The 12781-nt window shown below is 37.6% G+C and overlaps 1 protein-coding gene across 1 annotated transcript in view; it reads left to right on the forward strand.

The window, feature by feature from the left end:
- Positions 1 to 12781, forward strand: part of LOC117709297 (cytochrome P450 2J4-like) — a 32820-nt gene that overhangs the window by 901 nt on the left and 19138 nt on the right. The window contains 2 exon segments of the mRNA XM_034503587.1: positions 9432 to 9598; positions 12198 to 12346. Coding sequence (XP_034359478.1) covers positions 9432 to 9598; positions 12198 to 12346 — 316 coding nt within the window.

Here is a 12781-nt window from a genome sequence, read left to right on the forward strand (position 1 = left end):
TCTGTTACCCTTACCTATACAGAAAACGCCTGAGTAATGTTTTTAAATGACCATTACTACATGCTAATCCATTATTTATTATCTTTTACCACTGGCTGTGAAGAGTAAAATATTTTGTAGAGTTATTGATATATAAAAACTTTTACCCTTTAATTTTATTTCTTCATATTCACATTTCTCTTCCTTCACTCTCCATTATTCCTTCCCTGTGTGCCTTGGACACGTTCCTGGTTATCTTTTTTACTCATTTTCATTCTTTTCTTACATCTCTTTTATCATCCACTCCACAACTGCTCTGTGCTATGTAATAGGCACATGTAGCTTATGAGACTTACTAACACCATTTCCACAAGAAACAAAGTGACTACAAGCATAGAGGACCCCCTCGGTGTCTATGGTACTGCTGTCTCAGGTGTTGTCTCCACACACACTGAGAACCACATCAGACACTAAGTTGTTCTTTGGTTTCCTGTGTAGCTGGAAGTGGAAGGCAGAAGCATCTGAGGCCCTTGGCCTTTACCCATCCTCCCAAGGCTCTGTCTTTCTTCTGACCCTCCGAGTTCACAGCTTTCTTTCTGACCTCAAGTGCTTCCTTTCTCCATTCCTTCATAGGAGGCTGCAGCAGTAGGAAACTTCTTAGATATTCCCCAATTTAGAATGTATTTCCCCTTCATTACCACACTGTCTTCCCCCATTATAGGAGACTAGGTTGATGAAATGCTTCACTTAAAGGTTTTACGCCGTATCACATCTTGTTCCAGCTTTGTGGTTTCCTCACAATAAGTAGTACAGTGTTTTCTCCTGCTTTCAGGGATTTTCTGTTTCTAGTTTCTGTATTGATTATGGTGATTTTGCTTAGTAATCTTGTGGCTCCATGCTGTTGAGTTCTTCTTGGCAGGTTTGTATTTTATCCCATCAGGAAATTTCTACCAGCCTTTAAGTATTATCTCATCTCCATAATCTCTTTCTTGTTTTAAATGACAGCTGGACACTGAGTCACAACTGTGACATCTATGGTGTTGGGTCTTGCTGACTGCTACCAGCATTCTCTGTACTGTACAGGGTGATCCTGATTCTCACCTCTGCACAGAACACTGTTGTCCTTAAGTTGCTTCTCTGCTGATCTCTTCTGTAAATATCTCCATTTAGATAACTGCACCTTTCTATCTTTAAATTTCCCTTTGCTTCCTCTGTGTAACTTTCATTTCTTTGCCAAGGCACCTCAACATTTGAAAAAAATATACTAGTTGCTTTATAATTTTTGATTATTCTGAATTTCAAAATGTGTAATTTTAATGGGCTAGACATGTTCCTGTTTAAAGATGAGTAATTTTACTTCCATAAGTAGCCTGTTGGGAGTCTAAATATTTTTGCAGTAAATATTAACAAGTATAATAAGTTATAAAGAGGCAAAAATATGAATCTTATTGTTCTCAGTGTGTGGCCCACACTCCTATAGGAATTCCCTTGAAAGTCTCATCAGCATAATGTGGTGAGACTGAGGATATCTGTAAGCTGTAGGGCTCCATCAGAATAGGGGTCACACTTCACTACAGAAACATAAAAGTCAGAGCTGTCTTTCTTCATATTTTCTGTGAGGGAGAGGCACTTTTGCTACAACAGGAGAAGGGGAGAGATCAGAGTCCCACACCAGGCTCCTTTGCAGACTCTCTTTGTCACAATGCAGCTGTGGAGCTCATGTTTCCACTTAGAGACTCAGCCCAGGTATGATACTAAGGCAGAGTGAGTGGCAAGGCTCAACCTATGAACCCCATTACTGCAAACAATTGCAAGTTTGGAGAAGTCCACATTGTTCGAAAGTTTTCAACAAAAGACATATAGGACAGGCATAGATGTTGTCCTGCCAAACTGCATGTTTCATGGCTTTTAACCAAAAACTGCAAATTCTGGTTGGCATTTACCCTCTATCCACTGGTGCTGTAATTAGCATGATTAAGAAATTATTTTATTTGATTCTTAGTTTCTTAAAAAATATTGACCTATATCTTTTGTTGCTATGTTGAATATGACCGCAGGCCTTATGCTTAATGTCAGAACCATAGTTCATGATGAAACTGAGACTGGACACTTATTCTCGGTTGTGTTATTTTTCATTCATTTATTTTGTTCTCTCTCTATATATATAGATAGATAGATAGATAGATAGATAGATAGATAGATAGATAGATATAGATATATAGATATATAGATATATAGATATACATATATATATACATTTTGTGATTATATGTATCGATTTTGTGATTTTTGTGTATAAACGAGTGAAGTACAATGCTATAGTTCCCTTATGATTATTTGGATTCTTGTCACTAGTAGACAGTCCTCACATCTGGTGGCCTTTACTCTTGTTTGCATGCACCTTTTCCTTCAGGCTTCATGACAGGCACACATGTAGACTTCAGTGTACTAGCATTTCTATTTAACAATGAGCAAACTTGCCGAGGAAAATAGAGAACGGTCTTTCCAATGTTGTTTACCAGCGTAATGACAAAAACTGTTCTGAACCCAATGTGATTTGATTCCTCACTTAATCTCTGCCCTTCCTGCTTATAACTTATGGCTTAATTAGAGGCTGTTTACATATGTATTTATTTAGTGACTTAACATTTATTAAATAACTACCAAGATTGACACAATATAAGATGACCAAATGAACAATCTGTTCATCAATTGTGCCATCAGATCAGATCACACTGTGGGAGGCTCTGTAGACAGCCTCTGTGGAAATGGTGGCCTAAATTGGCATTGCCCTTAAAAGGAATGTGCAACAACTACCTAGTGGAGTAAAAGTGTAAGTCATTCTAGATGGAGGATCTGGCAAGAATTAAAACACAGTAACAACAAAGAAGCTGACCTTCTTGTTCAGCTTGTGGGAACTCTACTTCCCCTCACAATGTCTCACTGTGTCTCACATTGCTCTAGTACAGCTTACTGAATTATTATTAGAACCGTTTTTTCTTAATTTTAAAGTGTCTCTCCCTTTCTCCCTCCTCCTCCTCCTCCTCCTCCTCCTCCTCCTCTCTCTCTCTCTCTCTCTCTCTCTCTCTCTCTCTCTCTCTCTCTCTCTCTCTCTCTGTGTGTGGGGGTATAGTATGGTTATGTGTTGGTGTGTTTGTGTGAGCATGTATCTGTAGATGCCAGCATGGATCTCTGGAATTGAAGTTACAATCAGTTTTGAGCTAAATAAAATAACATGGTTGCTAAGAACCAAACTCTGTTCCATTGAAAAAAAAAAAAACAAACAAAAAAAAAGAAAAACCACAAAAAAAAAAACAAAAAAAAAAAAAACAAAACAGAAGCTCTTTTACCATGGGGCTTCTGCTTCACTTCGGAACATGCCTTACTTAAGAACAAAATTTAATAGCCTGAAGTGGTATATAAATTATATATTTGCATGTGTTACTAGTTAGTTGTTAGAAAAAAAAAAACCAAATACAATGGTGTTAACAAGATTAACATTTTCCTCTCTCGTGGTTGTACTTATAATCTGGATGCTGAATACCCATGAGGCAAAGCCTGCTTTGTACCTCAGAGTTATTTGAAAAGTCTAGTTGCTTTGCATTATGGCTCTAGTCCTCCACTCTTACATTTGTTGTATTCTGGTAGGGAGAAGGGAAAATATGGTTAAGAAAAATATTCTGATGATCTACAATGCAGAAGACATACATATACCCACCATACTCTTCTAACTGATAGTATCTAGGATAGGCTGGGAAAAATACCTACATAATAACATCCTGGCCATATAGTACTTTTTCATCTCCAACCCTCAGATAAGAACAGAAGAAAATTGTCTTCATATCTTCAACAAGTAATGGGAAACGGCACAAAATTCTATTATAGTGTTTTTATTTGCCCTTTGAAAATTTCATACATTTATTCAACCTATCTTGTCATATCCATCCACCATTACATCTCTGAACTCTGTATTGCACCCACTACATGGCTGCTTCTTATTGTTAATATTAACAATTAATGTTGCCCATATATGGCTGAATGTCAGGGCATATAATGGGATACGGACAACCTATCAACCTCCACATTCCTAAATGCCATTTGTTATCCCTCTTTCAACTTCCTTAAGATTATTAGCCAAGGAAGGTGCCTCCCTCTGCCTCCCATAATTATTTTCTTCTCCATTCTGGTGTGATTTAAGCATCCTCACTTGGGATTTCTTACTTATTTGACTTTATAGTATCTATGGGGCTGAATCTTAGGTATTTTGCACTTTTTGGCTAATATCCACTTATCAGTGAGTACATACCATGCATGTCATTTTTGGTCTGGGTTACCTCACTCAGGAAAATATTTTCTTCTTTCCATCATTAGATTCTGAAAAAGCCTTTGTCAAAAACACAAACACATCTTCATGTTAAAACTCTTGGAGAGATCAAAAATTTAAGACACATACCTAAACACAATAAAAGCAATATGCAACAAACCAGTAGCCAACATTAAATTCAGTGGAAAGAAACTTGATGAAATTACACTAAAATCAAGAACAAGGCTGCCCACTATATCCCTATCTATTAGTATCTGAAGTTCTTGCATATAGTACTTAAATAACATTCTTGAACATAGTACTTGAAGTTCTAGCTAAAGCAATAAGACAACAAAAGAAGATTAAGGGAATAAAAATTAGAAAGGAAGAAGTCAAGTATCACTATTCACAGATGATATGATAGTATACATGATTAACCCCAGAACCAAATTTCAAAAAGCCCAGTGTAATAACCTCCATTTGTAATGCCTGGACTAGGGTTGAGCTGACAAGTAAGTTTTCAGGGCTTACTAGATAGCCACTGTAGCCTTCCTTTTTGAATCATTAAAAGAAACTGACTCAAAAAAAAAAAAAATGGTATATGGGCCATCAAAAAGATTCTTGGGGATAAACTTTGGCCTTTATACTCATGATACACATTCACCTAAATAATAATGCATAAAAAAATTTTAAAAACAAAATTTCAATCTTAGAAACAGAGACTATGGTAGTTATTTTATGAGCGCACACACACAAAGAAAGAGAGGTGGGAAGGGAGGGGAAGGGGAGTAGAGAAGAAGAGGGAGAGAGGGCACTCACTGCCCAATTCTTGAAAAATTCAGATTGCTCCTTATGGGATAGATAATTGAGAAGTATTTTTTGTGGTTGTTTTCATTCTGGGTAACATTTTTTGTTGCTTTTTAAATTTAAGAACTTTAATGTAGTTAAATATTTCTCAAACTCCATTGTCAGTCTTCATTATTCAGTGTTTTACCTCACTAATCCTTGGAATATTATTCTCTTTTTCTCAAAAGAATCCTTCTGCTGAACCTTTCATCTTTGAGAACATGTGGCGATTTCATTACTATGATTAGTTTCCTGTCTTTATTTCTTTTGATAAATATTGTATCTTATTTTAATTCATGTTTCTTGTTTTTTATGAGTAGTTCCACTTCATGCATGTTCCTTTTGTCCTTACTTTATAAAAAAATGATAGGATAGATATGAATATTTTGTCTTAATGCTTGTCAGTGTATTACATGCATGCCTGCTGCAGGCAGAGTCTGGAAGGGGATGTAGAATCCCCTGGAATTGGAGTTACAGACAGTCTGAGCAGCCATGTGAGTGCTGGAAACAGAATGCACATCATATGGGAGAGCAGCCTTACCACTCAGCATCTCTGCTAACCTGGCCTATGTTCTTTTTGTCCTCTTTTGAAATTATTTTTATTTGACTTAATGGTGCAGAGTGAAAAACAGGCCCTGCCTTATGGCATATTTTGAGACATCAACTGGGCCTTTTGTTCTTCATGAAACTATTGCAAACAGAACTGGCACATTTGAGAATTATTACTTGCCTGAAAACAATATAAAACTTATTGCTATAATTCTGCTCAATTAAAAATATATACAGCCAAAATGTTGATAAAAGTGGAAAAAGGCATTCACCTCAGTACTGGGACTCTGGATCCTTCTCAAGTTCAAGCACAAAATTTGAATGCTACAAATTGCCTGTGAGGGTCAGTTAGCTAAAACTTTATTTCGATTGTTTGTGAACTTCTTCAGTGTGCATTCACAAAATAATATTAGAACATTACTAGGGTTTTATGCATATATTACTGATATCTCTTAAAATAAAATACATCCACTTATTGCCTATGTCTTTATAACCAAGACAGGGCATATTGCCTGAAGTTACTAAGGGCTATTGATAAAGAAGTAAAGGAAGACAGAGTCTAAACTCTGTCTTTAATGTGAGTGTGAGATGATACAACATCATTATATATGTTTTATATACATAATACAATGTTAACATGGGTTCAGGTCTCCCAGTGTTAGAGTATCAATTCGTGAAGATGGCCATGGCATAGAAGCCCAAAGATACCTGAAGGAATTGAACTCTTCTGTTTGATACCACTGTTGCAGTTAAACAAGACACCTCTGTTGCAGGTAGACAAAAGGCAGAGGTAGGGTCTAAATAGTTCTGACTCTTTAGCACACAGGTAGAAAAACCTTTGCTATGGCTCACAAACTTTCATACAAACCAAACCATGTACATTGTAAACGTCACAAACACTTTCATTGTCTCTCAAATACCTCCTCATCTTCATGACTGCTCCTCACACTCTTTCACTAAACTACAAGGTTCTATGAACAGCTCAACATTCATGCATTTGTCTTCAAATCTAACATAATCCCTGGAATCTTCTCTTGTGCAGGAAAAAGCTGGGGTTGGATTAACTACTTTACCTACAGGTTATATTCCTTCTCATAATGATGAGAGTTATCTTAACTACAGCAGAATCATCATAGAGAAGTAATAGAATTGGAAACCATATTGAGCATCCATTCTTGAAGTGTGACTCTCTTGCTGGACCAGTAGGTTTTCGTCCTGACTCATCATGTATTTGTAACTCTGAGCCTTTGAACACAGAGCACATTCATTTTTCAGACATGTAGTAGATACCTTGAACCAAACAAAGTTCTTCGCTTACTGCTGCTATCATCTTTCCCCACAGGATCCTGTTGAGGGGTGATTTTTAACACCTTCATACCTTGGAATCTGAAACTTGAAAGATAGCAACTGCCCAATGTGGCCCCATTTATGGAACATTAAAGCCAATCTATCTACCTGCATCATTCTTGATCTCTAGTGATATCTCCACTCCCAGCCTTCATACTTTATTTTATTTTTCATATCTACTAGTTCTCAACCTGTGGGTCATGACCTCTTTGGTGTCACATATCAAATATATACCAGATATTTACATTACAATTTATAGCAGTAGCAAAATTATAGTGATAATTTAACAACAAAATAATTTTGTGGTTGAGGGTCCCCACAATATTATAAAGTGCATCAAAATTTACTTCACTGGGAAGGTTGAGAACCACTGTACTATCAGTTAAACAGAGAATATTCTTTTTCCTATGCTGATATTGTATATTTTGCTATCCATACTTATTGCATCAGACTTGTACAGAGACAGTTTGAACTCTCTGAGGTCCGATGCCCCTATTTCTCTGCTTTCACTAGACACCAGGTTAGAGACTTTGCTTTCTTTAAACATTTGTGTCCTCATGATTTAGTCTATGGAAACATCGATGCTCACTCAGTTCTTAATTGTGAATGCATGAATAAAGAAGAAATTTCAAACTGATTAGAAATATGATAGTGTGGAAATGAGGGCTGAAATTACTGGAATATTCATATTACTAAAATATACATTTCCTCACAAATATGTGCATAATCCCCTCAGTGTTAGTCTCATTATTTACTTATGTACATCTCATGCATGACAGATGCTGAATTGTTGGGTTATATGGAGTCCTGCTTCTGCCCAGTCACAGGGCTCAGGCCACTCAGTGAGGCAGAATGCTGGAGTTTTGACTGTGCTTTCCCCATGCAGGCACGAGGAGGGCATTGGGCTGTGAAAAGCCCTGGGACACCACTCTGGGGGTGAGGAAGCACAGTCTGAGATCCCTGGGACAGCAGGAGCTGGCTTGGGCATCCTGGGGCCTGCCTGTCTGGTTCTCAGGCTCTTGACTGCTATTCTGAGCCTTGGAAGAGCTGAGAAAGGAGTGAGGGCAAGCAGGGTGAGGCTGAAAAAAAAAAGAGGGAGAGAGCACTCCAGCTGCATCCTTCTGGGAGAATGTCCTTGGCTTGGTTAGCAGGCATCTTGGCTTGGTGGACTTGGATAAGAGCACAGAGAAGCCTAAGTAAAGGCCTTCTCTATGGCTCCCCATGGCAGATCCCCATGAGAAGAGGCAGTCCATGGTTTTAAGGCTTTTATTGTCATAGTGGAATAAGACAGAAAATTCCTACAGCCACCATTACCTAAAAGTTTCTGGAACGACATGCCCTTGGGACTTTGAAGGGTGTATGGTCATGTGAATATTTCTATTTAAGAGTTCTGATCTTGAAGGGCAGTGGTGGCACATGCCTTTAATTCCAGCACTTGGGAGGCAGAGGCAGGCAGATTTCTGAGTTCTAGGCCAGCCTGTTCTACAGAGTGAGTTCCAGGACAGCCAGGGCTATACAGAGAAACCCTGTCTCGAAAAACAACAAAACAAAATAAGAGTTCTGATCTTTAGAATGAATGAATAAGCTGGTTATCTTAACCAAAAACAAACAAAAAAACAAAGCAACAACAATAAAACACAGTACCCCATTTTGCAGAGAGGAGTGTCTGGGAAAGAAAGCTTAATTGGCTAAGCCCTTCAGGCTTTTAGAAAACTCATTAAAATGGTGATCTGTCTTAAGGCTATGGGACCTGTGGTCATGTCCTCTACCTGTACAAAAGCTGAGGGCACTGCCCTTATGTGAGTGATAGCCACAATTCTATGAAGGGTTGCTGCCTCCTGTTAGGAGCCTAGTGTCTTGGAACCAGGCAAAACACTTACAGTTCCTTAAGGTCTCTGGGGTTTCCAACCTTGACTTACCAAAGAATCAGGCTGCCTTTCTAGGTCCTACAGAGAATAGATAGTGCTATTCTTTAGCTAAACAGGCATTTGAAATTGTAAGAAGTCCATGAAAACTGTACAAAACATAAAAAGACCTTCCTCAGCCCTTGTCATGTCACATGTCTCTGCCTTTGCTAGACTGAGAATGTTTCAACTAGAAACTTGAATAATTTGTTGACATTTAATATCCTTGTTCCTTCTTTCGGAAACAGAAGATAGAATACTACTCAAGTCATTCTCACCAATATCATTACAGATTCTATAGAATATATTCCATGTTTAAAAATAGAATAAGTCAGAAAGAGGCAAAATGATTTTCAGAAGTACATCATTGGACCAAGGGGCATTGCTCTATTTACATTAACATATAGGCCCCTAAACACAAGTCCCACTGAACGCACATGTCTGCCTTCCCTTGATACCATGATACAACAACACTCAACTGTGACTATTGAAATGTTTTTTAGTTTGTGAAGAAATATGGAAACCTAATTAGTCTTGATTTTGGTAACATCTCTTCTGTGATCATAACTGGACTTCCCTTAATCAAAGAAGTTTGCACTGACATGGATCAAAACTTTTTGAAACGCCCCAGGATACCAAGCAGGGAACGTGTGTTTAAAGACAATGGTAAGTTTAATTGGGGGCAATATTGAATTCAGTGGGCTTTTAAAAATAAGACATGAATTGGGGTGGACGATGGAACTCATGTGGGAAGGAACGATGGAGAGCTGGAGGCAGGGAGTAAGAAAATGATAGGATCAAGATGCATTGCGAATTTGTGAAACTTTCAAAAGAGAAAAAAGTACAGATACTATTAGGTTTCTAGTACAATATAAGGTGTGGTTTTGATATGTTAAAGATACTTCTATGCCTGTAACTCTACAACATTTCTATGAACCAAATCCTTCAAGAAATTAATTTTATTGTTTTCTCATACCCCCATCCACACCTCCTCCCCTTCTCCCCAGAAAATGGTAGGCCTCCTATGGATATCACCTAGCCTTGGCTTATCAAGTTGTAGTAAGACTGGATATAACTTCATTTGTTGAAGCTAGACAAAGCAGCAGAGTTAGAGGAAAGAGATCCAAAGAAAGGAAATGTTATCTTTAAATCAGTTGTTTACCACATTTCTTGATGAAACCAGCCATCAGAGGACTGAGAGCATCTCCCTCTAAGAGAGACCTGGGAAAACCACGTGTCCTGTAGACTAACTCTAGAGACATAGAAAGGAAGTAACAGTAGCACCTTCCACAGCCAGACTTGTGTGTTCTCATAAGTTTCCCCACTCCAACACTCTGCCTTAGCAAACAGGTGTGAGGCACCTTCTTCCTGCTCCTGCTTCCCTTCCTATGGTTCCTTAAACTGCATCATGCAGGCCATGCCACACAGGCATCTCTAGCCATCCAAATAGTGTTAGAATAGACTGACATGAGTTTAAAAAAACATAATTAAATCTCAAGTTATGTCTTTGGCAGCTGAAAACAGATTTCCAATGTATTACCCTACAACAGCGCCACTTTAGCTACTTCCTAATTTCTTCTTGAAACAATCAACCATAAATTGTACACCACTGACTACATTAACTGCTATAATTAGCACAGTTATGGTCTTAAGTGATTGATAGTGAGCAGGGTAGTTAAAATCATTCTCATTGTGTGACATGTAGTATCTGAAGGCCATATTGAAGTGGATATAAATCTGTTGAGATTGGCAGGATAGACCCCAGCTCTTAATTTTCATCATAACAGTAAGAGAAGCTTTTGAGTGGTGTTAGACAGAGTATAAGATCAGACTCCACATTTTAAGGCTCATTCAGGATGCTAGGTAGAGAACAGAGGCATGACAGCAAAGATACCATCATTGTAACTATAAAAGAAGGCATTTGAATACTCAAGTTGACAAAAAATGACAACAGGTTAGACTGAAGTAGTAACATTATAATCTCATGGACTGAAGTTATTTAAGAGAGAAGCCATCCTTATGTATGATTCACATATTAAAAAATCAATGTGCTCAGAGACAGTCAGAGGTGTGGGTGATTAAAAAGATACAATGGCAGGAGAAACAATGTTTGGTGCTATTGCCTTCCATTTGGGATTGTCAGGAATATAATATTGACTTCTGTCCTATATGTTCTGAGTCTACATTCCTGTAACTTCAAAGTTTAGTGTCACATGACTGACTCAGGAGTGTGTATCTTCTGGGACAAAACCAAGGTCACTATCAGAAGAGTTTATTTAAAATTATAGGCACTCATTTAGATGTCCTGAAAAAAATATAGTATAGAAAGTTTTGGGCTTAGTCTTATAGAATTCCCACATTTCAGAGTTTTATAGAAAAAAATAAAACAATGAAATTATAAAAAATATCTGACAAAGCAGTAGAAAGAAAGTATATAACTCAAGGATCAAGCATGAAAAAGAGTACTTTAAGAAATAAATGACAGTTGATGAAAGAGAGCATAAGATGGAAGCCTGAATCTATGTTTAAATAGTTGAATGTTCTTCTGAAAGGAAAGAAATGGTCATGAGCATGGTATTGGTGTGTGCCCTGAAATATGATAAATGTTGAGCACACCAATATGTTCATTCTGTGTTCTCTCTCTCTCTCTCTCTCTCTCTCTCTCTCTCTCTCTCTCTCTCTCTCTCTGCTCATGCATGCTTGTTAAAGAAAGAAAAATGAGGGATTCTAATCCTTAACTTTATGAAACATTTGGTCATTTTTTAAAAGTCTGTCTTTTATATATCCACTGCTTCATAAAGGTGTACCTGGTCTTTTTAAATAGTGCATTCCTGGTAATTATCATCATAAACAGACTTATGTCTACTAACCCCCTGGGCTTTAGCACCAGGGAAACTTAAATTTGAACACCTGGATGCCTGTCAACTTGTTAACTTCTAAGTTTACTTTACAGTTTATTATGATGCCTCAGTGTTATGATTTCTCAATCCAAGATAAATAGATATTTTCTTTGTTGATAATAAACCTGTAGATTTACTTCCAACACAAAATTATATTATACATGAGAAGTACTTACTAAATTATGTTCTGTTGCAAGTCACCAGAATGTGTTAGCCACTTGCATTAGTAATCTTTTTAGACCGCTGTGAATTTCCATATTTGCCCTTCATTTCATCTATACATGCATCTAATTCAATTTTTTTTTTTTTTTTAGATTTTTTAAGGCTTGAATTAAAATATCATGATGCCGAGTCTCTCTTTTTTTCCAGGATTTTTTTTTCTAATGGCCAGACATGGAAGGAGCAAAGAAGGTTTGCACTGATGATACTCAAGAATTTTGGTTTAGGAAAGAAGAGCTTAGAGCAGCGCATACAGGAAGAGGCCCAGCATCTTGTGGAGGCCATAGGAGAGGAGAAAGGTGGGCATTTCACAGGGTGGTAAGGTTGTTCTGGTTATTTCATTAACTGATCACCTACTTATTAAGTAAATGTTGTCCTTGGCCTGCAGTGTTATAGGCACTGAGGATGGGATAGTTAACAAGTAACCATGCCCCTGCTCCAGGTGCTCTGTAGCTAAGCACACAAATGGGCCATTAAACAAATTGCTGAGCTTAAAGCCTGATTATTTATGTGACTGCCTACATATTGCCAGTGTCCTTTAATCATGCCAGATTCCATGTAGGGGGCTGTGGCTAGAGATTTCCACATTATCCTCTACTGTGCATATTTTATGACACACAGAGTAGAAACTTCATAAAATAAAAAAAAAGAAAAAAGAAAGAAAGAAAGAAAGAGAGAGAGAGAGAGAGAGAGAGAGAGAGAAAGAGAGAGAGAGAAAGAAAGAAAGAAAGAAA

Source organism: Arvicanthis niloticus, chromosome 5, assembly GCF_011762505.2.
Source record: "Arvicanthis niloticus isolate mArvNil1 chromosome 5, mArvNil1.pat.X, whole genome shotgun sequence".
Taxonomy (NCBI): Eukaryota; Metazoa; Chordata; class Mammalia; order Rodentia; family Muridae; genus Arvicanthis; species Arvicanthis niloticus.